Raw genomic sequence first — 24,639 nt, forward strand, 5'->3', positions numbered from 1 at the left:
TTGAAAATCAAGGAAAAGATGGTAGTATTCACTGCCACTAATTGTTTAGAAACCTATTTTTCATAAGGTCTGCGTGTTAGGCTCTTTAAGTGACGTAACAACTTCTGACAAAAGTAAGTTTTATTGGACTCTTTGTAGTTTATTTAGGTAATGATATTTTGGATTAAGTGTTTTTCTATTATTGTTGCTGCTTCTTTTGTACTTTTTGGCTTATTATTGGCCTTATATGATTGGTATAATATGATCTAAGGTTTTGTATGGTTTTGGTAGATCGATGACACATAATTTCTTTGCAGAAAATCGGATCATCGGGTCAGAGAAATGCTACACGTTGTGGTCTATGGTGGGTAGAGATGTTGAAGGGCAGAGATCAGTATAAGGAGGCTGCCAGTGTATACTTCCGTATCTCTGGTGAGGTAATGCCCAATTTTTGACATTTTGGTGGATGACAATCTTTATTTCCTGTTCTGAAGAGGTTTATTCTTTAGGAACCCCTCCATTCAGCAGTAATGCTCGAGCAAGCATCCTATTGTTACTTGTTTTCCACTCCCCCCATGTTGCGCAAGTACGGGTTTCATCTTGTTCTTTCTGGGGACCTGTATAAAAAATGTGATCAGGTAATTGTTCTCACCCAATCATGCATATAGCTGCTTAAAATGCTGTGATCTTCTTGTTACCATTTTCAAAAAGTTGCTGTGATCTAGAGTATAACTAGTTCTTCTGTCTCCATTATCAGATAAAACATGCAATTCGAACATACAAAGGCGCCCTTTCTGTTTTTGAAGGAACTACATGGAGGCACATTAGAGACCATGTTCATTTCCACATAGGGAAGTAAGTTATTAACAACCTCCTTATTTATTGCAAAATCGTACTTGGATTGTAATAGTCCTGTCTACAGATAAACTGCTCAGAAAAGCAGTTGAAACCATTGTCCCCACGGCTACTTGTTGATGTCCTTCTTCCTCTAACTCTCTAATTGCCTTTGGTTATGGCATATCCTTGTACTAATCTAGCAAAAGATCTCCTCCCTCCACTGTTACTTGTTACAATCATTAAAGATAGTTAAATAACATTAGGGAAATAGGGGGCAATGTAATAAGGTGGTCATTTTATTCAGGTGGTATGGTTTCTTGGGGATCTTTGATGTTGCTGTTAAAAATATGTTGGAGGTTCTAGCTTGTGGTCATCAATCTAAGACGACACAGGAGTTATTCCTAAAGGATTTCTTTCAGATAATTCAGGTAAGCACTAGTTTTGCGTCCTGATATTCTCCTGTTTCTTACAGCCTCTGTCTTACCGATGAACTCCCCACCTGGTTGGTTCCTGGAAAGTTTGTCAACTTCAAAACAATGTTGTTAGTGCATTTGTTGATAAATATTATTCTATACAGTCAAACTGGTTATATATCACAGAATCATTAGGTCACCAGTTAAAAGGTCATGGAGTTCTGGATTTACAGGTGTACTGGTTGCTTACTTTCCTTGCGGAGATTAAATTGCCGTGTACTGACTCTAATCTTTTGAACAATCAGGACTTAGAAACAGAATTCAGATGAAATTTATATTTAACAACCAATGGAAGTTAGATGCTAGTGACTTTATATAGTAATTCACAAACCGGGAGGAAAAAAAATTCTTTGATTGCAGGATGTGATGCTTCTAGATTTAAACTGAGCAGTTTAATTTAGCCCACTGTTGGCTTTAAAAAAATGGTAATTGCTAAAGATTGCCGAAGATAATTTGGTGTGCTAGTATTTATTAGCTTCAGCATTGCCCGAGACAATTTTCTTGACTTATGTTTTTAATTATCTAGATAAGTATCCACAATGTTGAGTTTTTCTTTCTCAGTTGGGATATGTATCTTAATAATCTGATCATATTATTTAGATAAGTACACTGAGAAAAAAATTTGACATGTGGAATAGTTCTCTTAATATAAATTCATAGCTCTATTTTGATTTTGACTTCAGTTAATCTTGGTTTGTAACAGCCATTTCTGTTTAATTTGAATTATTTATGGATTAGTCGACAAATGTGTGAAACATGCACTGAGTTTAACATATGTTCTGTTTTTTCTCTCATCTAGTTTTGTTGAGATTGGTTTTTTCCTCTCATCTAGTTGTGTTGCCAATTTTTAGTCATTATCATTCTTGATCCGAAAGCTAAGTTGTCCTTGTTTATTCTTTTATTTTGTAATATTCTGAAGCAAACAGGCAGAACATATGAGGTTCCAAAGCTTCAGTTACCGGTAATCAACATCCCTTCAGTCAAAGTGGTTTACGAGGATCATCGTACCTATGCATCCCAAGCAGCTGTAAGCTAATTAGAACTTTCTCTATCTTCTAGTTTTTCTCTTTGTTTGTCGTTTCCTTTTCTTTCCGTTCTTTTGTTTTGTGGAATTTGTTAAATGCCCAAGGCCTTTTGACTTGTTACTCTGTTCTGGAATCCATGCCCAAGGCCTTTTGACTTGTTCCTTCATCAGGTTTAAATTATAGTTGGTGAGTGATGTAAATTTTTGCCGCTACTTAATCATGCTTGCCTAGCCTTCCCATTCAATGGTCTCTTTCATTACTGTTGCCTTTTGTCTGCCCTTGATTATGTGTTTACCCTTAGTTTCCGGCCATTGATCCACTGTGTTCTTCCTCATATTCTTGCATTCATGTTACTGTCAGAGAATACAACAATAACAACAACAAACAACAACAAACCCAGTGGGATCGCACAAGTGGGGTCTTGGGGAGGGTAATGTGTCCGCAGACCTTACCCCTACCCTGGGAAGGTAGAGAGGCTGTTTTCGAAAGACCCTCGGCTAGAGAGGAAGGATAGAAACAAGCAAATATCAACAAGGCCAGGAAAATGATACCAACAATGGATGAACCAGACAAAATAGAAAGAAGAAAGCAATAGCAATAACAATAGCAACAAGTAGTAACAATGAAGGTACTAGAAAACCGAAGCAGAAGATAGTACAAAGACAACTCTAATACTAGCATTCTAAGAACAACGACAAGGTACTAGTAGACTAACTCTAATAAACCTGGAATGGACCAAAGAAACACATTAAGTCCTAATACCCTTCTACCGTAATCCTCGACCTCCATACCCTCCTATCAAGGGACATGTCTCCGGTAAGCTGAAGTCACGCCATGTCCTGCCTGATCACCTCTTTCCAATACTTCTTAGGCCGCCCTCTACCTCTTCTCATACCCGCCAGAGCCAACCGTTCACACCTCCTCACTGGGGCATCTAAGCTTCTCCTTTTCACTTGCCCGAACCATCTAAGCCTCACTTCTTGCATCCTAACCTCTATTGGGGCCTCGTCCACCTTCTTCCAAATTTTCTCATTCCTAATCCTATCCAACCTAGTGTGCCCGTACATCTATCACAACATCTTCATCTCAGCTACGTTCATCTTCTGGATATGAGAGTTCTTTGACTGGTCAGACCCCATAACATAGTCGGTCTAACCACCGCCTTGTAGAACTGACCTTTAAGTTTTGGTGGCACATTCTCATCACACAGGACGTCAGATGCTAACCTCCATTTCATCCACCCCGCCCCTATACGGTGTGTGATATCCTTGTCAATCTCACCGTTCCCTTGGATAATTGACCCAAGATATAGTCAAACCTCTCTATGACAACATCCTTATATAATGACCATTCACTATAAAAGCCAAGTTTTCCTCAGAATCAATTTTTTAAGTTATATTTTACCTCTCTATAACAGGTTTTTACCTTTATAGCAAAAACCATGTTTATAGCAGAGTGCTCTTTGTAAAACTACCCTTCTATAACAGCCATATCGAATCTTTAAGGTTATTAATAATAATTCTAAAAATATGCAAACAATCTTTTTCATTGCACAAAGTTTCTATTTTGCATAAGACATAAGGTTTGAAGATTTGCACATGATATCTTTTCCATTGGACAAATGCCAAAAAATATTTACGTCGAAGATTTGACTTTTAAGCTCTTAGATTGTCTTCAAGTGAAAGCTATTGGATACCTTTTTGCTGAAAATTTAGACACGAATCTTCGCCAATTCAAGCGTTATATCGTTAGTAAGAGAATGAAATCTACGAAACAAGCCACAATTACAAAGTTCTTCCATTAATCTTGAAAGAATTTATTTTTCTAAGTAGCTTTAAACGTGTGCCTTAGAGTTTAAATCTTTATCATTTAGTTATGAATTTATTAATAATATGTTAGCCTTCTTCAATATTTAACTAGTGAAATACGCATATCTTTTGAGATTTTAAATTTGAATAATTTTCTTATTTTTTATATGTAATATTAGAAAATAATAATAATTGATATTTGGATAATTTTTTATCTGTAACGGCCAAAAAATATTTAAACGTCAAATGCTGTTATAGGTGTATACAAAAAATATCTGAACAAACGAGACTGTTATAAAGAGGTTGACTGTACTTGAAACTACCTCTCTTGGGGATGACTTGCGAGTCAAGCATCACGTCTATTTCCTCTCCCCTCGTCACGCTGCTGAACTTGCACTCTAAGTATTCTGTCTTCGTCATGCTCAACTCGAAACCTTTAGACTCTAAGGTCTGTCTCCAAACCTCCAACTTATCGTTGACACCGCCTCACGTGTCATCAATCAGTACTATATCCTCAGCGAATAATATACACCATGGCACCTCCCTTTGAATATGACGCGTTAGTGCATCCATCGCCAAGGCAAATAAGAACGGGCAGAATGCAGATCCTTGATGTAACCCTAGCCCAACCGAAAAATGTTTCGAGGCTCCTCCCATTGTCCTCACCCGAGTCTTAGCTCCATATACATGTCCTTAATCACTCTAACGTACTTTACAAGAACACTTTTAGCCTCCAAGCATCTCCAAACGACCTCCTGAGGGACCTTGTCATACGCTTTCTCTAGGTCAATAAACACCATATGCAAATACCTTTTTCCTATCCTTGTACTGTTCCACCAACCTCCTAACAAGATGGATGGCTTCTGTAGTCGAACATCCTGGCATGAAGCCAAACTGATTCTCGGAAATAGACATAGTCCTCCTAACCCTCGCTTCCACCACCCTCTCCCAAACTTTCATAGCATGGTTGAGCAACTTGATACCACTATAGTTGTTACAATTTTGGATTACCTTTGTTCTTGTACAACAGGATCATCATACTCCACCTCCACTCTTCGGACATCTTTTTTGTCCTAAAAATAACGTTAAATAGCCTAGTCAGCCACTCCAAGACAACCCTACCTGCATACCTCCAGAATTCAACCGGAATCTCATATGGCCCGGTCGTTCTGCCCTTGCTCATCTTACGCACAACCCCACGACCTCCTCCAAACTAAAGCGCCTACAATACCTAAAGTCACAATGACTCTTGGAGTGCTCCAAATCGCCCAACACAATGTTCCTATCCCCCTCTTCATTCAAGAGTTCATGGAAGTCTGCCACCTTCGCTTGATTTATGCCTCTTCCATTAAAACTCTTCCTTCCTCGTCTTTGATGCACCTCACTTGATCCAAATCACGAGCCTTCCTTTCTCTCACCTTGGCCAGCCGAAACATTTTTTGTCTGTGCCTTTGTCCCTCAGCTCTTCATACAAATGAGCAAATGCCGCAGTCTTAACCTCTGTGACCGCTAGCTTCGCCTCCTTTTTTGCCTTCTTATATTCTTCTTTGTTGGTCCTCTTCTCCTCGTCGTTCGTGCTATCTACAAGCTTCAAATGTGCCGTTTTATTAGCTTCTACTTTCCTTTGGACCTCCTCATTCCACCACCAGTCCCCTTTGTGGCCGCCGGCGTAACCCTTCGAGACCCCTAACACCTCTCTCGCAGCCTCCCTAATGCAGTTAGCCGTCCACGTCCACATACCACTCATGTCCCCACTACTCCTCCAAGCCCCTACAGCCAGCATCTTCTCCTGCAACTCCTGAGCCTTGTCCTTAGTCAAGACTCACCACTTGATCTTCAAACGACCCCACCCAACCCTCTTTTTCCTCATCATCACGATGTCCAAGTCCATCACCAAAATCCTATGTTGGGTCGCGAGGTTCTCACTCGGGATAACCTTACAGTCAGCGTACAGACCTTTATCACACCTCCTAAGAAGGAGGTAATCGATTTGGGGTCTTGGCTGCCGTACTCTGGAAGGTAACCAAGCGCTCATCCCTTTTCTGAAAGCTCGAGTTCTCTATCACTAAATCAAACGCCTTCTACTGGTAGAGAATACACTGAAAACATTTTTGCAAGTCTGGGCTAACGTTGCAGAGTCTCGTTAATGTAATAAACTGTAACATTTTAATCTTGAAATCCTTTACCTAATTCTATATCTGCCCAGAGTTCATTAATTGTTTCTTCTGATGGTCACGGTTACTGTCCTGCTTTTTGTCACAAATCCTTTCTCCAAAAATTGTGCGCATGAATGATTTCATGTTTTAACTTGATTAGTTGGCAAACTTGTGATTTGTCTTTGTATTCGACTTGCCTGTAACGCTCTATAGTAGATTTGTTGCCGATATGTATCAACTAATGTTCTTTTCCACTTTTTCAATTTTTTTTTGACAATGTAACATGTATTAGTATAATAATCAATAATCAATCTTCAGCACAAAGCTTGTGCTGGAAGCCAAAAGATAAGTTTACAAAAACCTACAAGGCTCATTATTACAATCTTTGCACTTCTTACAAGGAGTCTAGGACTTGTAAAATTGACTCTAAATTCATTACTGTACTCTGCTTTACACCAAAAACAAAAAAGAAGAATACAATTCATCTTAATTTTCTGAGTAGAGCTAATTGTATCCTCAAAGCATCTTGAATTCCTCTCTTTTCATACTGTCCACCAAATAGTTGCCGGGACAATTTTCCATCTGTCTTTGTTTGAAGTAGTACACTTCCCCCCTACATTCCAGCATGACAAGAGTTCAGATGTTCTTCGTGGCATTGACCACCTAATACCCCTGAGGTTGATGAATAAATCCCACAACTGACTAGTTACTCTACAATGTAGAAACAGATGGCTGATTGTCTCTATCTCTTGACCACATAAGTAGCACCTCGAGCAAATTGGTATTCCCCTTCTCCTCAAATTGTCATGTGTTAAAACAGCTTCTCTAATTATAACCAAGAAAAACACGCCACTTTATATGGTATCTTAACCCTCCAAATGTGTTTCCAAGGCCATAAATTGACTTGTCCTCCATCCTGGTTTAGGTACTTATAGGCTGAACTGACTGTGTACTTCCCGCTGCTATTTTGATTCCAGCCAAGTGTATCTTCTCCCTTCTGCAGTCCTTTGCATAGCTCCAGAGTGTTAAAGAAAACTGTAATTCTAGGCAACTCCCAATCATATAAAGATCTTCTGAATGTGAGATTCCATGCCTGTGCCCTCCAAAGTTCATATACTGTAGCTCTATGTTGTTGATTCAGAGCATAAATGTCTGGAAAAAGATTCTTAAGACAACCAATTCTCAACCAGTTGTCTTCCCAAAAAAGAGTTTTCCTGCCATCCCTTGCATTGAATTTCAGCTTGTTAGCAAAATTTGGTCACAGGTTCCTTCTAGTTCTCCACAAGCTGGTACCATAAGCATTGTTCACCTGTTTAGTCATCCAAAATCCTTCCTTTTCCATATTTAGCCTTTATCAACTTGCCCCACAAAGCTTGTTCCTCCCTGGTAAACCTCCAAAGGCACTTCATCAAAAGACTTTTATTCTGCATTCTCAAGTTCCTGACCCCTAGACCTCCCTTCTTTTTGCTGAAGGTCAAAGTTTTCCATTTAACTAAATGAAAACCCTTCTCTTTATTTTCATGCCAGGGGAAATTTCTTCTTCAGGTGTCCCGCCTTTTCTCTATATTTGCAGGTATAGGAAATAAGGACAACATATATGTAGGGAGAGCATCTAGCACAGAGTTAATGAGAACCAATTTACCACCCATAGAAATGTAATTTGATTTCCATCTTGCTAACTTTTTCTCACATCTTTCTGGGACTCCATTCCAGATATCATTGGATTTGCTCTTTGCTCCCAAAGGCATCCCCAAATACGTGGTTGGAATAGTACCAATTTCACCTCCCAAAATCTTTGCCAGCAGCGGAATTTTAGGCACTTCATTAACTGGAATTTTTTTACTTTTTCTCCAATTAATATGAAGCCCATAAATAGCTTCAAAAAGTATAAGAAACTCTTAAATACTTTACTTGGTTCTCATCTGCATCACAGAAAATGAGGGTATCATTTGCATATTGAAGATGAGCAACCTCCAACTTGTCAGTTTGGATCTATGCCACATTGAAGCCCCTTGTCCATCTATTGCCCTGTGCAGTTTTTACCATATTGTAGTTTTTACAAAATTCCTTTGTGCGAGGCTTTTTTTGCTTTTGCAAGTAGAATTGAAGTTCATCAATATTCCTGCTACTGGTTTGAGTGTTAGAAAATGTAGAAAAAATATTAAAACTATCAAGGCCTTCTTCATCATCCACAGTAGCAGAAGTGCTACATTGCATAGCGGGATTAACATTGCCAGAAGCACGAGCAGCATTATCACATTCATTTGCATAATAATTATATAGTTGTTGTAAATATTCATTTAGCTTGTTCATAGAAACATATAAATTTGGGGTTTCAGTTTCTCCAATCTCCAATCTCCATATAAGTATATAAAGTACAAAAAAAAATATCCAACGGATATGTGATGAAAAATCTGATTTTCCAACGGATAGTGGGCCCCACTCTGCAGGAAAGTACAATTTTTTTTTCTGACAGTTAACCGGTCTGGGCCGGTCCGGGTTAACCGGTTCGGGCACTGTTCATGCCAACCGGGTTACCCGGGCCCGGTTAACCGCTTGCCCAAACGAACCCCTCCGTCCCCGGCCTAACCCCCCCTACCCAGCCCACCCGACCCCCTATGAACCGGGCCGGTCCGGTTCCGGTCCAACCCGGCCCGTTAGCCACCTTTAAAATAACCTTGAGGGGAAGGTGTTAGACACCCCATCAGTTTGTAGACCCTCACCATCAATATTAGTCATGGCATCTTCATATTTATCACCATCTTCTTGGTTCATCAGTTGTTCTCTCTCCTGCAGGAGAGACAAAGAATTTTCTCTTTCTTTGTTTTTTTTCTCTTCTGAAACTTGAGCAACATTAACTGGATAAAACAGTTTGCTTCAATCTCCGCGACTAATGGGTCCACTTTATTCCAATTGGGCATAAGGGACAGGGCCGAAATTAGAAATTGAGCCTCCTCACTTAAAACAGAGTCCAAAGGCTTCTTTTGAGAGCTAGCCTTTGTGGGGTAAGTAGGTTTATGGGTCAGTGTAAAACCTGAGTTAAATACATTATTAGCCCTCTAGACACCAACACGTGCCCCTTCCATTTATCAGTTTTTGGACTGGGCACGTTTCTTGATGTTCCCACGTGACCATCCCCTTCTTTAATACCTTCAAAGTAGGGTTTCATTACCCAGCGATCAATACTCTGCTTCCTTCTCCCATCGTCATCTTCTCCCGCAGCCACTCTCGTCGGAGATTCACACCAAATCGGTATAGTAAAAGTTAATCCCTTGTCTACTATTACCACTTCCTTCGACGCTTTCTCCCCATCACCTCTAACTTTAAATCTTGCCCATTTGAGATGGTTCTTTAAGGAGGTCTCTTCCTCAGTTTCCAACCAGCCACCACAAAGATCTCCAATAGCTTTGAAAATTTTCTCAGTCCAAAAATGCATTGGAAGACCCATAGGTCTAATCCATGTCCAATCTCTTTTTTGATTGATAGAACAACCACCGGCCGTCGGGGACCACCATTCCAGATGGATTTTTGCTCGCTTCCACCTCCATTCCCCTTTAAGGATGTGTTCTGCCATGTGCTTGTTCGGAAATTGGAAAAGAAAATTGGGTCCAGCCATTTCATAAACATCGACTCCAAAGAGCTCACGGACCACCGCCGAATATCAGCAAGAGTTGGTTTTTCGTCCAACCCCTCTTCAAAACTTCCAACAATGCATCTGCTCAGCAAACCATCATCAGTATTGACATCACCACCGGAAATTAATATTCTGTTGTTGGGACCATTTGTAATGTGGACTTCATCGCACTCCTTTGTCTGCCATTTGCTGACTTTAACCAGTATTTGGAAAAGCGATCGCTTCGTCGCTTTAAGCGCGAAGCGACAGGGCATCACTTTTTACTGCCTGAGGCGACACAATCGTGTGAAGCGCACGCTTTAGTGAAAAAAGCGACAAGGCGACAAAGCGAGTGAAACGATCGCTTCTGTTAAAAAATCGCAGCTGGGCCCTTTTCTTTTTAAAAAAAAAAATTGGGTCTGTTTGTAAAGTATACAAAACAGACCCCTAAGCTCGCTATTACAGATCCTCGACAAAATAGAGTGTAAACAGACGCCTTCTCTCTTCTTCATCGCAAAACCAGGGTTTCTGCCATTTCTCAGTCCAGGTAAATTCTTCTTCTCCTCCTTATTTTTTTCTTTCTTCTTTCTTTCTTCTTCTTGTCCAGATTCTCCTTTTTTTTCTTTCTTTTTCCTTCTTTCTCTTCTCTTTTTCACTTTTTCTGGTCCAACGTCAGCGTCTGCACAGCTAGGGCAGTCGCTGTTTTCTTTTTTCCCCCCCTTTTATTCTTCTTAATTTTAATATGTATTTTAGTTTATAAAATTACTTATTATATATATGTGTTATATTTTTCAGTTTATTTGATTTTCTAATGTGTATTTCAGTTTATAAAATTAATTATTTTATATATGTTATATTTTAGTTTATTTGATTTTTTTAATATGTATTTCAGTTTATAAATTAATTATTATATATATGTTATATTTTCAGTTTGATTAATTGTAAAATGTATTTCAGTTTAGAAAATTAATTATTATATATATATATATATATATATATATATATATATATATATATATATATATATATATATATGTGTGTGTGTGTGTGTGTGTGTGTGTGTGTGTGTGTGTGTGTGTGTGTGTGTGTGTGTGTGTGTGTGTGTGTGTGTGTGTGTGTGTGTGTGTGTGTGTGTTATATGTATATATATATATATATTATTATAACACTGGGTTGTTGTTGTTGTATTATATGTATTATATGTATTTTAAGAATTGCGCTTTACTTCAACTTCGCTTTTGAAGCGAGGCGAGCCCTGTCACTTTTTTGCGCTTCGCTCTCAAAAACACTGACTTTAACAGACGAAGCATAGGGAATTTTTGGATCTGCCTTCTTGGGACCATTTGTAATATAAGGCCTTTTTTTTTTCATTAATGAAGTTCCTGATCTTAAATGCGATTTCATTCCATCCCGCATTAAATGTAACTTCTGGAATAATAGTTACTGCTCTGTTATCGCCTTGGACAGAAACAATGCTTATAAATCTTCCAAACTTGTTGTATTTCCTGGAACTGTAGATGCTGAATATTGCTCCTTTAGCTGCCATTTCCTTACAAATGTACCAGCATCTTTTGAGGCCTCTTGAAGAACAAAACACAACCACTCCATAGTTTTCCAGCTAAAAGTTGATCTGCGCATGAGATTTCGACTCCTTTCCACCCATTCAAACCAAGTTTCTGCTCTTGATTCGAGTCTTGTAATGTCATACGATTTGATTCCAGCTGCAAAGTAAATCCTATTATCGCCCATAATGAACCAGAATTAGTTTTAAGATTAATCACTAAAGGATGATTAAAATTAAAAACTCTGTGAAGGACGTCAGAGAGCTAATTTACGCCGGAAAAGAAGTGTCTTTTCCTTCCACTTTTTCAAATTGAAAAACATAAAAAATATATTATTCATCGTATTATCCAAGATATGAAACGATCAAGCATCTAGTTACTGAGGTAAGTTCGTAAAACAACATTTATTCTAAACCTGCTGTTGTAAATCGATAATAGCATCTAAGACGTATAAGCCCAAAACATTATGTATCCAGGGAATATATTCTAATTTGGTTTAGGACATTCCTGTTGCTTACAATTGTTAAAGAAAATAAAATGTTTTGCCCCATGGAATATCTTTGTTTTCTAGTAATGCCGTGTCCTAGTATCCTCATTGGACGTGTTACTTTGTGTTCATCACTGCTTCTGCTTCAATGTTTTCTTCGTGAAGATTGAGGAATCATTGCTCATCTCTTTGATAGTGACCGTTTGATCAAATGCTGGGTTTCCTCTCTTTGCCTTTTGCTGTTGGTTATTACTTCGTGGGTGTGCTTTTTCCGCTGTATAATTTCTCAGTTAATTACTGTAAATCTTCTAGCCTTCAAAGTTGCCCAATTAACAACTCCAGATGTGCATCTCATGAATGTCGTGAAAAAACCCTGCTTCTGAATCAATTATTCCACCTCGTAATGTTCAACACCATATTTTCAAATCCTTGACTCAATTACACACTTCTCTGGTCTTCACTTTTTTTATTTGTCTTTCTTGTTCAGTATTTTTATCTTTTCAACTCCAGCCAGACTGTTGTCTGTTACTGGTATATATAGGGTTAATTGAAGTATTGAACATAATCGAAGTTATTGGACTTAATTATGTATTTTCTTACTTGTATTTATATATTTTTTTAGTTCTTTAAAATTTCTGATACCATCTTTGTTGTTGTTCTTCCTCCGTTTTTTGGGGGGAACTTCAGATTCATGTAAAAGAAAGTCTGTGGCGATCGTTAGAGGAAGACATGATTCCAACATTGTCAAGTAAGAGTAATTGGCTGGAACTGCAATCTAAAATTTTGCCAAAGAAGTTTAAAGAATCAAATATTTGTGTAGCTGGAGGTAAGTGAGATCCTATTTCATTATTGATAAATTTGAATGTCTTACTCCTGTCTTTTGCTGATGAGCTTTTGTTAACCCATGGTTGAGTTTGTTGTGTCATTAAAAGAAAGGCTGCAAAATGCATCTAAAAGGCATAATTTCGTCAAATTGTCTGGAATTTATAGATGGGATCAAAATTGAACAGGAATTTCCAGATCAAATCTAATACCCTGAATTTCTTGACTGACTTATGATCTGTCTGATTTTTCTTATTTATGGAATTTTCTTGTAAGGATGATAAAAAAAACATGTACAGAAGAAGAACAAGGAGGTGGAGGATTAGCAATAGGTATTCCATAGGAATTAATTTGTGTATTGGAGGGTAAAACTCGTAGTTGCCATAATGGTAAGTTCAAGACAAGTAAGGGTGATTAGCAATAGCCTAAAATCTACGAATTTGATTTTCTCCAAGCAATACATACATTGGTTTTTTGCTTTTCTGCATTACCTTCTTGTTAATTTCCTAATTATCTGAGTTATTCTTGCTTCATTTTTGCAGAGGCAATTGGGTTAGCCATTGAATTCAAAAATCCACTCCAAATACCTGTTTCAGTATCTGGTGTTACCCTAATTTGTGAACATTCTCCAGCAGTATCTGAACCTAGTAAGTAGAATAGGCAGTTTAATGCCATCTTCTTTCTGATTGTCGAAAAAGAAAAATGCTATCTTCTTTCTACAACTCCATGTCTGGCCCAAAATTCTCACCCTTTTCTTTTGAGAGCCAATTTATTGAATTTTGACCACAATCTTAACAACTTTATATGTCAAAAAGAAATAATTTTCCCCTGTAATAATTGTCATGTTGCTTTCAGATATCCAAATATTTTGTGTAATTTTTTTGTAGCAGTGGTCAAATTTTCCTTCAAAAAGCATAAATTTAAGAGTTTTGGGATGAAGAAATTACTTATTTTCATTCCCTTCCACCCGACAATGAAATTAACAAACCTTTTCAGTTTGTTCCTTCACAAATATCGTCTCCCATAATTCGACTATTGCAATATCCCCAATTACAGTTAGTTCTATTGGGAACGATGTAGATGCGAATAATTCAATTGGTGATCAAAATGGTGAGACATCAAGCAAATCGGCCACTAGTGGGTAAGTATGTAAAAACTTCTAGAGTTCGACTTTCCAGCTCGATTATGTATTTTTGGATGCGAATTTTATCCCTTTACACATGCTTATCATGCTGCTCATGTTGTTTGATGCTTCAGGAATTTTACTTCTGATACATCTTTATTTACATTATCGGAGGCTGACGTTGCCTTAGGAGAAGATGAAACAGTACTGGTGAGTTTTTGACAAGTAATTGAACATGTCTATCGGGCTGCTTGTAGATTTTATTTTGTCTTTTTCTTGTCCTCCCTGTTCTACTTGGGAGGGGTGCTTAAGCTGTTACTGGTAAAGATGGCATAATTTTTTGTTTCTAGTGTAGTAACATAGGCGTAATAAACATCCACCGTCTAGCAGTTGAGATTATTTATGAAAGACTGGAGCTTGTAAATTTGGGGGCTCAGCAAAATTCAAGTAGATGGAAGGAAGTGCTACATCTTCACTTTTGTATCCTTTCCTCCACTGTTGAAGCTCTCCATTACCTTTTACATGGCTAATCAGTTAAATTGTCCAAAGCTTAGAGGTCCGGGGATTATGATTTCAGATGCAAATAGCACCAAAATACTTTTCTATCTGATTTTTCAATTAAATTAGGGTTCACTATTGTGTTTTCTACTAACAAAACTTATCTCATCAATCTTTTTGCTTAAATCATAAACTAGACTTGCCCATTGCCTTGCTCTCTGTTGTTTGCTGGTCAAACAGACAAGGCATTAGCTACACACAGAGTACTTCCTTTTCATTCTTACATTAAACTACCAGTTCTATTTGCGTATTTTTAATGCTAAGGAAGCAGTAATTTGCTGTATGTTGATTGCCTCTTTCCCTAACTCTGTGTGTGTGTGTGTGTGTAGTACTTCTATATATCTAGTTTTATGATGCTTTAAGAACTGAGGATTTAGGTTTTTCTTCTGTAGATATTGGTTTAATCAGAATACGAGTAACATTGAAAAAAACTAGCCATTTTGTCCATGACTTGTCTGAAAGAATTCGAGTATTCAACCCAAAACCTTAAGGCAATAAGTGGAGTAACCCAAGGTCTTTATATACCCCCTCCAGCACGTGTAACTTCATTTCGGCATACACACGTAAACTTCGATGCGGACTTACATAAGTGAGAATGGACTAACCAAAAGTTGGCTATGATGCCATGCAATAGAATTTGAGCATCCAACTCAAAACCTTTAGGCAAAGGCGGAAGTATCCCAAGACCCTTATAGATCTCTTTGGAAGCCCTTAAACAATCCATTTCATACAACTATATAACTCGACACACTAGGGTGTTTTGTGGAAAATTACAGGTCTACCATGGTTTATTCCTTTTATGCTGAGGTTGCACCTGTTATGCTTAGCAGGATGCCTGTAGTTTCTTTGGTGGCCATTGCTCCTTCTTTGTTGGGAGGAAAGATCTGTACCTTCTTTTGCAAGTGAGTATCAAACTTTGACGTTCATTTTCTAGTAATGGGATTGTCCGTCTTGGGACACTTCAGTGAAGAAACCATAGCAGATTGAGTTGTTGGATTTTCTGGAGGCATTAAAGGGAGGGAAAAGATAGAAACGTGTAAGAGAGCGGGGAAAGAAGGGCACAAATTTGAGATAGAGTTGGGGAAGCCGGAGAGTTATGCTCTGTTTGCTCAACTGCTGGGAACTGAAGTCAATGAGAAAATGGGAGCGGCGGTTTCACTATTATAATTAGTTTTCTCTCTTTGAAGACACTTATTATGGGCTGACCTAAAGCCTTTGTCCAGAGTCTTTTAAATTTCAAAATCATTGTTAATTATGCAGTTAAATGTATAATATCATGTGTCTTTGCTAATATTTCCCAAAAAAAATAAAAAGAAGACATATCACCTTTCAATTGCACAAAAACCTTAACAGGTTGAAAGGTCTGCATTTATGCATTCAGCTGCGTCTTTTTTCATTTTCACCTTTAAAACATTGGAAATGATCGTTTACGAAGTGTCTGAGTTGATTGTGGGAGGGTGACTTTGTTTGACCATGTAAATTTATAAGAGGGCTAAAGAATCTTTAGATTGGAAAGCATTGTTTTTTCCGAATTCGCAGTTGATGTCATGTCAATCTCCATTTCCTCAATAGACTTAGAGACATTCTCTGTCTCATTATGTTCTACAGGAATTGGCTGGAAAGTCGTCTTGCCTCTATCATTAGTTCGGCTAGGCCTAGCCTATAGGCTTAGGTTCCGGAGTCGGTCGTTGGTAGAAACAAGCTCCCATACTCCCTAGTCCCTTCCAGCCAAGCCTGTTAGAGTGGTATTGCTCAAGTCAGGTGTTCCTCTCTTTTGAAAGGAGTCTGAGGAAAAACAGATTAAAGAGCTATGCTATTGCTTTGAACCCTTTTTATCATTTTGTTTGAAGCGGGCCAAATGGAGACTTAAATGCCAAACAACAGGGAAAAGTTTCCAACCCTTTTGTTTGTGATATTCTCTACGTTGCGTAATTTTGGACCCATTTCACTATTTACACGCAGTTTGTTTGCTTTTCGGTCTTATATTGGATATTAGTTAATTTGTTGCTAAAAATAGATTAATTTGTTTCTTGAGAATAAACAATTAACTACAGCTCATTTCCGAACTATTTGGGGTTAAATTTTTCGACAATAATTTATGTGTTTAGAAGCCATATGAAAATAATTGTAATTGTAAACTTTTCCTATTTGGAAATGACAACATAATATATTTAAAGATGTTGATCAAAGATCACTTCTTTGACTCCCAGGTAAAAAAAGCTGGAACTAAAATGGGACAGGGGGAGTAATAGGTAAACACAAATCTTGGTTTACATCTTGTATTAGAGGGAAAACAAGTCTCCTCCCTGGACTTGCAGTAGTTTTAATTTAGATGTTCATGATCCAATTCTATAGGGCTGCGACCGGCACGGTGGGCTAATCCACCAGGCGAACCCTGTATCTCATAACTACTGAAGTAGCTACCATCCACAATATTGGTAATAAAGCATTAACATAAAATTAACATATACAACTCACGTTTCGATTTAAACCCAAGTACACCCACTAGTGAGTAGATGTAGCATTACACTAGATTTCTGTACAATCGAAGCGTTTGGAACAGAAACAGAACAGCTAACTCTAGTGCCCACGATGAAGAATTGGGGCTCACTGATGCTAGAAGCACTAGCTGCTACTTGTTCATATGTGGGTCTAAATCTGTGTGTGTAAAACACGAAAGTGAAGAGTAAGTCTACTGACCCAATGAGCAAGTTGATAAATGATCACTATAGTTAGACTCAATAGAATTTGATCAATCCTATTTTCTGTCGTTAAGGTGGAAAACTGAACCAATAATCATCCTTGACTGTTGGGACAAGAATTTAAACATGCTTGTACTAGTCACAATCCGTAATGAAAGTAAATTTTTTTCCCGTCACTCATTTCTGAATCTAAAACAAATATCATATTCATATTTTGGTGGATAATCACATCTCAAGAGTTAGAAACCATGAGCATCGGATTCAATTTCAGCATTCCGATCCCAACCCGATTGGCATCTGTAGGATGCACATCCATCTCACGTAGATTTACCCGATTGGCATCTGTAGGACACACATCCATGAGCATCGGGGATTCTATTTTAACACTTACATATCAGTGCATCTGGAGGTCGATGTAGGACATGAAACCATCTCAAGCGACCTGCTCTTATTTTTATCCTCAATGTGTGCTACTTGTACCTCCTAGCAGATGTAGCTACTTGTACCTCCTAGCAGATGTAGTCATTTTTAATGGTATGTAATCTTGTATGGACGCACATCCATTTTAGCATCCATATCTATAACACTCATTTTGTGGATATGCTGGTTTTTAGTGGCCATATGTTCACTACCATATAATATTGCCGATCTTATTGCTGTTCTGTAGAACTTACCATTCGCTTCAGTAGGCTCTATCACAAAACACCTAGGCAACACTTCCCCATTTCAACCATCCAGTTTAATTTAGGGGTGGCGAATGGGCTATTTGGGCTGGTCAAGATGGGCTAACTCATCTAAATCATTAGATGGGTTATTGCCCAACCCTGCCCAAAGTTCACTTGGGTTAAGATGGGCTAAACAATGAGTTGTAACCCAACCCGCCCAAATTGACCCAAATCTTTGCAATATTCTCAACTTTTAAAGAAGCATATATGAAATATTCTCACATATATAATAATGATTTTTATTTTTATTTTTCGTTAATATCATTCTGGAATGGTTTATGATGTTTTTTCTTTTTTCCTGTTGCTTCTTGTCTTATGTTTTGGAATAAATGTCAATTCTTGCCTAATGATTTCTTTCCTCAATTTAGATTTAGAATTTTATTGTTCTTTATCTTATAATACTAACAAAGATCAGAATAATAAAAAAGTAGTATAATTAGAACTTCCCACCCACCCCTAGCCCACCTCCCACCACCCCAAGTCCCCAACCCCCACCCTACCCCCAAACTCCCATCCCCATCCTAAATAGAAATATTATGTAGAGTACTTCCTTTTCATGTTGTAGATAGAATATTTTCTTTTTCACTTCAACAAAATGAATATTTTTTTTATGATGTAGAAAAAGTATTTTCTTTCATTTCAACAAAATAAGTACTTTCTTTCCTGATGTAGAAAAAATATTTTGGCCAAATATTTTCTTTTTCACAAAATGAGTACTTTCTTTTAATGATGTAGAAAAAATATTTTCTTTTATTTCAACAAAAAAGTACTTTCCTTTCATGTTGTAAAAAAAGTATTTTTCTTTTAATTTCAATAAAATGAGTATTTTCTTAAAAAATATTTGAAGAGGGGGAGAGGGAGGGGGACACATGAAACATGGGGATTTGGGTGGAGGGGGGTTGAGGAGAGCAGCATAGAAAATTATTTTCCTAAAAAGTATTTTCAACTCTCTAACCAAACACTAGAAAATATTTTTCGAAAAAATTTTCCACTCACCAACCAAATATGAGAAAATAAGTGATAAAATCACTCGTTTTCTAGAAAATAAATATTTTTCTTCATACCAAACACATCCTTAGAAGGACAATTGCTATTCATGGGTCAGTTAGGGCTAAAATCATGGGCTGATTTGGGCGACTGAAAATAAATGGGTATAGTTGGATTGTGCCCAAGCTTAGCCCATCACTAAAGTAGCTCATGCCCAACCCATTAAAACCTGGGTGGGTTGGGTGGGTCAAATAGATTTGGGCTACTTTTGCCACCCCAAATTTAATTCTATGAGTAACATATCCATCAATCATTTCATTCTCTCTAAATAATGAGTCTAGATATCTAAATTGTTTGCATTTTGACACCGCAATCCTGTCTAGTTTCACCTCAACTTTGCCGTTCTCCTACTAGCTAAACTTGCAATGAATGTATTTTGTCTTACTTCTACTTATTCTAAATTTCTTATTCTCTAAAGTGCTTCTCTATAGTTCAAGCCTTTAGTTGACACCCTCATTTGTTTCGTCAATTAACATTATATCATCTGCAAGTAGCATACACCATGTAACCTCATCTTGTATGATATTAGTTAGTTCATCCATAAGTAGGGTAAACAAGGGGCTCAATGCTGATTCCTGGTATAGACTCACTGTTACCAACAACTCCTCTGTATATCTCCAACTCTTCTCACGCTAGTGACAACTACTTCATACATATCCTTTATGGCAATTGTATTAATAAAACATGCTCAGGATAGGGTTATTACAGACGTACTATGTAGGAATATATCATTTCTTGGAGATGACTATGCGATATCTAGGTTTATGGATAGGGGGATAACATTTCTTTGATTGAAGTATCACTGTTTTCTTGTTAGCTGTGATGTCTGGGTTAGGTTATGCGCATTTTGTCTAATCCAGGGGTAACTTGTTACTTCCCTAGTTCAAGTATCAAGTATCAGGAAACGCGCCGCCAAGATATATGCAAATGGGAGAAAATCACCTGGTGTTTGCTGGGATTTGAACTCTGGTCTCAAGAGCCTTTATTACCACTTCATTGATCACTAGGCCGCACCCTTGGGTGCAATTCTATGTTGTTGTTCCAGCATCTTATACGCATTTCTTGCTTTCAGTATCAGCATGAGTTTGATGCAGTGTTGTCAAAGGCGAAAAGCTCTAAAAAGCGCTCTAGGTCTATTTGGGCTTTAAGCGCAAAGTGCACTTAAAGTGTGGGCTTTAGTTAAAAAAGGCGCAATGTTGGAAATAAATAAAAATTTATATGTAATTCAAGAACAAAGTAACAAATTCATTCATAATGTTTCCCTTAGCAGCTAATACACTTATTTCTGATTATAGTTGTTGTTTAGTGCCGCTCGATTCAAGAGAGAACTCATGGGCAATGAGGCGCATGCCTTACCGCCTTGCCTTACACTGAAGCACAACTAAAGCGAGGCGAAGCGCCCTCCTTGAGCTTTTCTGAGCTTCAGGGCTTAAGCGCGCCTTAAATGAGCCTTTGACAACACAGGTCTGATGTGCCGTGGTTATAGTTCACGCTATCATGTTAATTATCATATTTCTGTTTCAACTTTCAGGTACAGCTAACGGTTACTCCAAGAGCAGAAGGTACTCTAAGGATAGTCGGTATAAGATGGAAGCTGTCAGGCTCTGTGGCAGGATTTTGTACTTTTGATTCCGACTTAGTCAGAAAGAAAGTTGTGAAAGGAAACAGGAAATCTAAACGATCTACAATCGACAACCTGAAGTTCTTAGTCATAAAGGTGATTTCTTCCTTTGATGTCTACGCTTTTATTACATGTGATGCAGCCAGTTTAATATCTTTTAGCATTTTTTTTACTTGGATGGCCACATTTACATTTCTATATGACTTGACCGTATGCAGAGTCTACCGAAGCTTGAGGGCGTCATTCATCACCTCCCCGAAACAGTTTTCGTTGGGGATTTGCGGTGTATTACTCTGGAGTTGAAAAATCCATCTAAAATTCCGGTTAAAGTATGGTTCTTCTTTTACAGCATGTAAAGCATTTCCTCATGTCTGAATGTCAGAAAATGTGCCTATGTTTTGTTTTCCCTTAAGTGTGATCAACTAATAAAGATGTAGATTGCACTTCAATAGACATTGGCTTATCTTAGCTGATCTTAGCAGCGCAATTGGTGCTGTTGCATTGGCAGAAAATGGGTCGTGATTCAAAAGGCAGTTTTCAGACCTTCCCTAATATTTGGGCAAAGAAAGCTCATTAGGCAGGATTCCACAGAAGCAGAGGCCTATATTAAATTTGGAAGAGATGCATTGCCTTGCTGTTCTATCTTGGAGGATATTTTACGCGAAACAGTAATTTCCAAATACAGAATCACTGAAACTATAACTAAGGCTGGCAGTGAAGTTTGGAAATGTAAGGGGAGGTTCTCTTGTTCATAGAGACTGTCAGCATTTACAGCTAAAGAAGTAGGAAGCTGAAGAGCAACTCTTGGAAAAAAAAAATTCCTTCGATGCCATCACCTTCATATAAAATTTAACAATATATATTTTCTAAGCCAAGTAGCAGAGTTACCAGCTAATCTACCAAACTGCATAGCTTCAATTGCTATTGTGACCACCTAATATATTTCTAGGTTAAGCACCTGATATGTCTTAATAAGAATCTGCCCTACTACAAGCGAATAGGTTACAGGGTCTGATTCACCAAATTAACGCATAGTCACCGACATCAATGTTTTTAGATACATATAAATTAAGCCACCTGTGTATTCTAAATGTATACATGCATTTTATTGCATGAAAGATGAACTAGCATATATGGTTGTTAAACTAGCAATATCAATTTGGAGCATCATATTGGATTGAGGTTAGAAAAATTTCTAGTTCTAATGATGATAGCTGTAATGTCCTGGCAGAAGTTAAAGATGAAGGTCAGTCCACCAAGATTTCTCCAAATTGGACACAAGAAAGATTTGGAAGTTCAGTTTCCTGCTTGCTTGGAAAGGAAAAATTCAAGACACAGTTCCTTGAGGTCAAAGACTGATAAAGTAACAGATGGCATTTTTCTGTTTCCTGAGGTCAGTGTGGGCTAAAGATGTCAGCCATCTACTTTTTAAGCTGGGATCAGATCCCTATCTTTTATGTCTTTTATTTTGTTTTCTAGGACACAGCAATTGCAGATGGAGCTCCAATCTCATGGCCTCTCTGGCTTAGGGCTGCAGCTCCCGGAAAGATATCCTTACATTTAGCAGTATACTACGAGATGGGAGACATATCAAGTGTTATGACATATCGTACCTTACGCTTGCACTTCAATATAGAGGTTGATACCTGTTATTTGCTAGATATTGATTGTGTAGATTTGTTACTAATGTTGCCAGTTGAGACTAGTATCACAATCTGAGCAAGTATTATTAGATTTACTGTTTTTTAGTCTTCTCAGCTGGTGTGTGCATTGATCAGGAGTATGAGATGCTTTTCCAAAATTCTCTTACAAGTATTTGGAATATTTTCCTTGGTGTGAAGTATCTAATATATCATTTTATAGGTACTACCATCTTTGGATGTTTCTTTCCAAATCAGTCCTCGTCCATCTAGACTGCGGGAGTTCCTTGTCCGAATGGATATTGTCAATAGGTCTAGCTCAAAAGGCTTTCAGGTTCACCAATTGTCATCTGTTGGAAATGAATGGGAGATATCATTGCTCGAACCAACCAAGGTCCTCCCTTCAGATTCTCTACTTGCTGGTCAAGCAATTTCATGGTTTTTCAAGCTCAAGGTTAGAAATGGAGCATTTCCTTGGTTTGTTTACTAATTTGACGCAGTCCAACTTCAGCTTTCCAGATATATCCCCTATCTGATATTGGGATTAATTTTTTTTTAACCTATCAAATAGTTGCTTTTGCTTTATATAATGGAATTCATTTTTGCTAACAGAATTGTAGATCGGTAACTGATGAAGACTCTGTTTCTTCTCTTCGCCCTCTGGAGAAGGCAGACGTCAATTTGCTTCGTGGCAGTGAAGTGCTTTTTGATCTATACAACTCTCCCTTGTCAGAATTTCACCATTATGAAAGAGTACATCAGAGAATGTTGGATCAGGTTCATTCATTATTTTGCTGTGTTCCTCAGTAATTAGGGGAAGTATTTAAATTGTCATCAATACTGATTAAGAATAAATTATTTCATCATCTTTCCTGGCCCTTCACTGTGGTATATATTCCTGGTTCTAGGGCTTGTAGTGGTAGTTGAACTATAAACAGCTGCTAGAGTACAAAATGGACAGGTGGAACTTGGAATGATTGATACTTCTGATTGCTCTGTGGTTCCGAGAAATAAATTTGTCCTATTATTGTATTTCTGAGTTCACTTGGCTTTTATATTTATGATCGGGAAGTGGATGTATAGTCCCTTACTATGCCTTAACGCTGTACTTAAACATTTCTTTTTATTGAATTGGTTAGGAGCATGAAGACACAGTAGACTTTATATTGGTATCTAGATCACAAAGTGAGGAGAATCAATGTGCAAATATTTTCTCACATCACAGTTGTCACTGCAGGCAAGTGTTCTGAGATGAAATGGTAAATATATGTACGCATGCATGTATCTCACTTTTTATGGATATGATCTTGGTTTTTCGTCTTACAGTGTCAGGACCAGTAGCCCAATATGGTGGACAATGGATGGCCCCCGAACTGTGAAACATGACTTTAAGGAACCTTTCTGTGCGATTACACTAAGAATAGTTGTCCATAATTCCTCTGATGATGTTGTGTCCATTCGCTGTAATCCCTCTGATTCTGCAGTCAGCTTCAGCTCATCAGGCAATGCATCTGCAGCTCCTGGAAATGAAGTAGGCTGGCACGATTTGTCACTGTCGAATGACATCAAAATCACATCCGATGTCCTGGGAGCTCGAGTCGTGAAGCCAACGTCGTCTGACACAGTTCCACCATTTATTTGGTCAGCTTCAAGCTCCACTCATTTTGCACTCGAGCCGTTATCTTTTAGGGAAATTCCTGTTGAAATTTGTGTGTTCTCACCCGGCACATTTGATCTATCAAACTATTCGTTGCACTGGAGTTTTTCATCCCCGAGTTATCAAGGGAACAATGGAGACAAATCGAGAGCTTTGTCGGGAACATGTCAGGGACATCCATTCTACATAACAGTGCTTTAACAAGATTGAGAGCTCGGGTTATAGTGTATTTGAGAAGAGGCAATCAGCCTGCAATGATTTTGTAAGTTGTAAATTGTGTTCTTGTATTTACACAGAAATAGAAACGTCACTATGGAACAAAATAAAACAAAATTTTGACTGAGCAGTAGGATACAAATCTAATTTGTTTCAGCCTCTTGGGACCAAATACGGGACCAGCTTGTAATCCACCCATTTTGTGGTTTAAGAATTTGGACGATGAAAATTTAGTTTCTTCTTCTTCTTCTTCTTTGGAAGATGGAAAATTTAGTTTCTTGACACTTGCATACTGTTATTTGTAACTGAGTTTTCATATTTATACTTTGAACAAATTATTATAACTTTTCGCCATGACTACGTTTCATCTCTGTTCAATTTTTTAGTCAACCTACGTGGTTGCTTACTAATATAAAAGGGTTTATGCTTTACACAACTGCTTAAATAAACATGCGTTATCCTTGTAAATGTATCAGCGTTGTGTAGTAAATTTATCATATGGTCATTGTTACACTAAACTTGTTTCAAGTCAAATTACGGACTCCTTTGGTAATTCGCTTCTACAATTAATTAAAACCAACACAAGTT

At 37.9% G+C, this 24,639-nt stretch overlaps 1 protein-coding gene across 4 annotated transcripts in view; it reads left to right on the forward strand.

Moving 5' to 3' along the window:
• The window catches only part of LOC107825691 (uncharacterized), a 46,518-nt gene extending 22,148 nt beyond the window's left edge, over positions 1–24,370 (forward strand). For 2 of the 4 annotated variants that reach the window (XM_075245104.1, XM_075245106.1), the window contains exons 12-28: positions 297–416; positions 489–617; positions 737–834; positions 1,121–1,244; positions 2,209–2,316; positions 12,628–12,766; positions 13,305–13,409; positions 13,819–13,903; positions 14,020–14,095; positions 20,449–20,634; positions 20,757–20,867; positions 21,770–21,931; positions 22,018–22,176; positions 22,402–22,632; positions 22,791–22,955; positions 23,318–23,415; positions 23,505–24,370. In XM_075245104.1, coding sequence (XP_075101205.1) covers positions 297–416; positions 489–617; positions 737–834; positions 1,121–1,244; positions 2,209–2,316; positions 12,628–12,766; positions 13,305–13,409; positions 13,819–13,903; positions 14,020–14,095; positions 20,449–20,634; positions 20,757–20,867; positions 21,770–21,931; positions 22,018–22,176; positions 22,402–22,632; positions 22,791–22,955; positions 23,318–23,415; positions 23,505–24,036 — 2,628 coding nt within the window. In that variant the 3' untranslated portion in view covers positions 24,037–24,370. The remainder of the gene's footprint in view (positions 1–296; positions 417–488; positions 618–736; positions 835–1,120; positions 1,245–2,208; positions 2,317–12,627; positions 12,767–13,304; positions 13,410–13,818; positions 13,904–14,019; positions 14,096–20,448; positions 20,635–20,756; positions 20,868–21,769; positions 21,932–22,017; positions 22,177–22,401; positions 22,633–22,790; positions 22,956–23,317; positions 23,416–23,504) is intronic. The other 2 variants (XM_075245105.1, XM_075245107.1) reach the window with 1 other exon arrangement.
• The last annotated feature ends 269 nt before the right edge of the window (positions 24,371–24,639 follow it).

Source organism: Nicotiana tabacum, chromosome 22 (genome assembly GCF_000715075.1).
Source record: "Nicotiana tabacum cultivar K326 chromosome 22, ASM71507v2, whole genome shotgun sequence".
In the NCBI taxonomy this organism is placed as follows: domain Eukaryota; kingdom Viridiplantae; phylum Streptophyta; class Magnoliopsida; order Solanales; family Solanaceae; genus Nicotiana; species Nicotiana tabacum.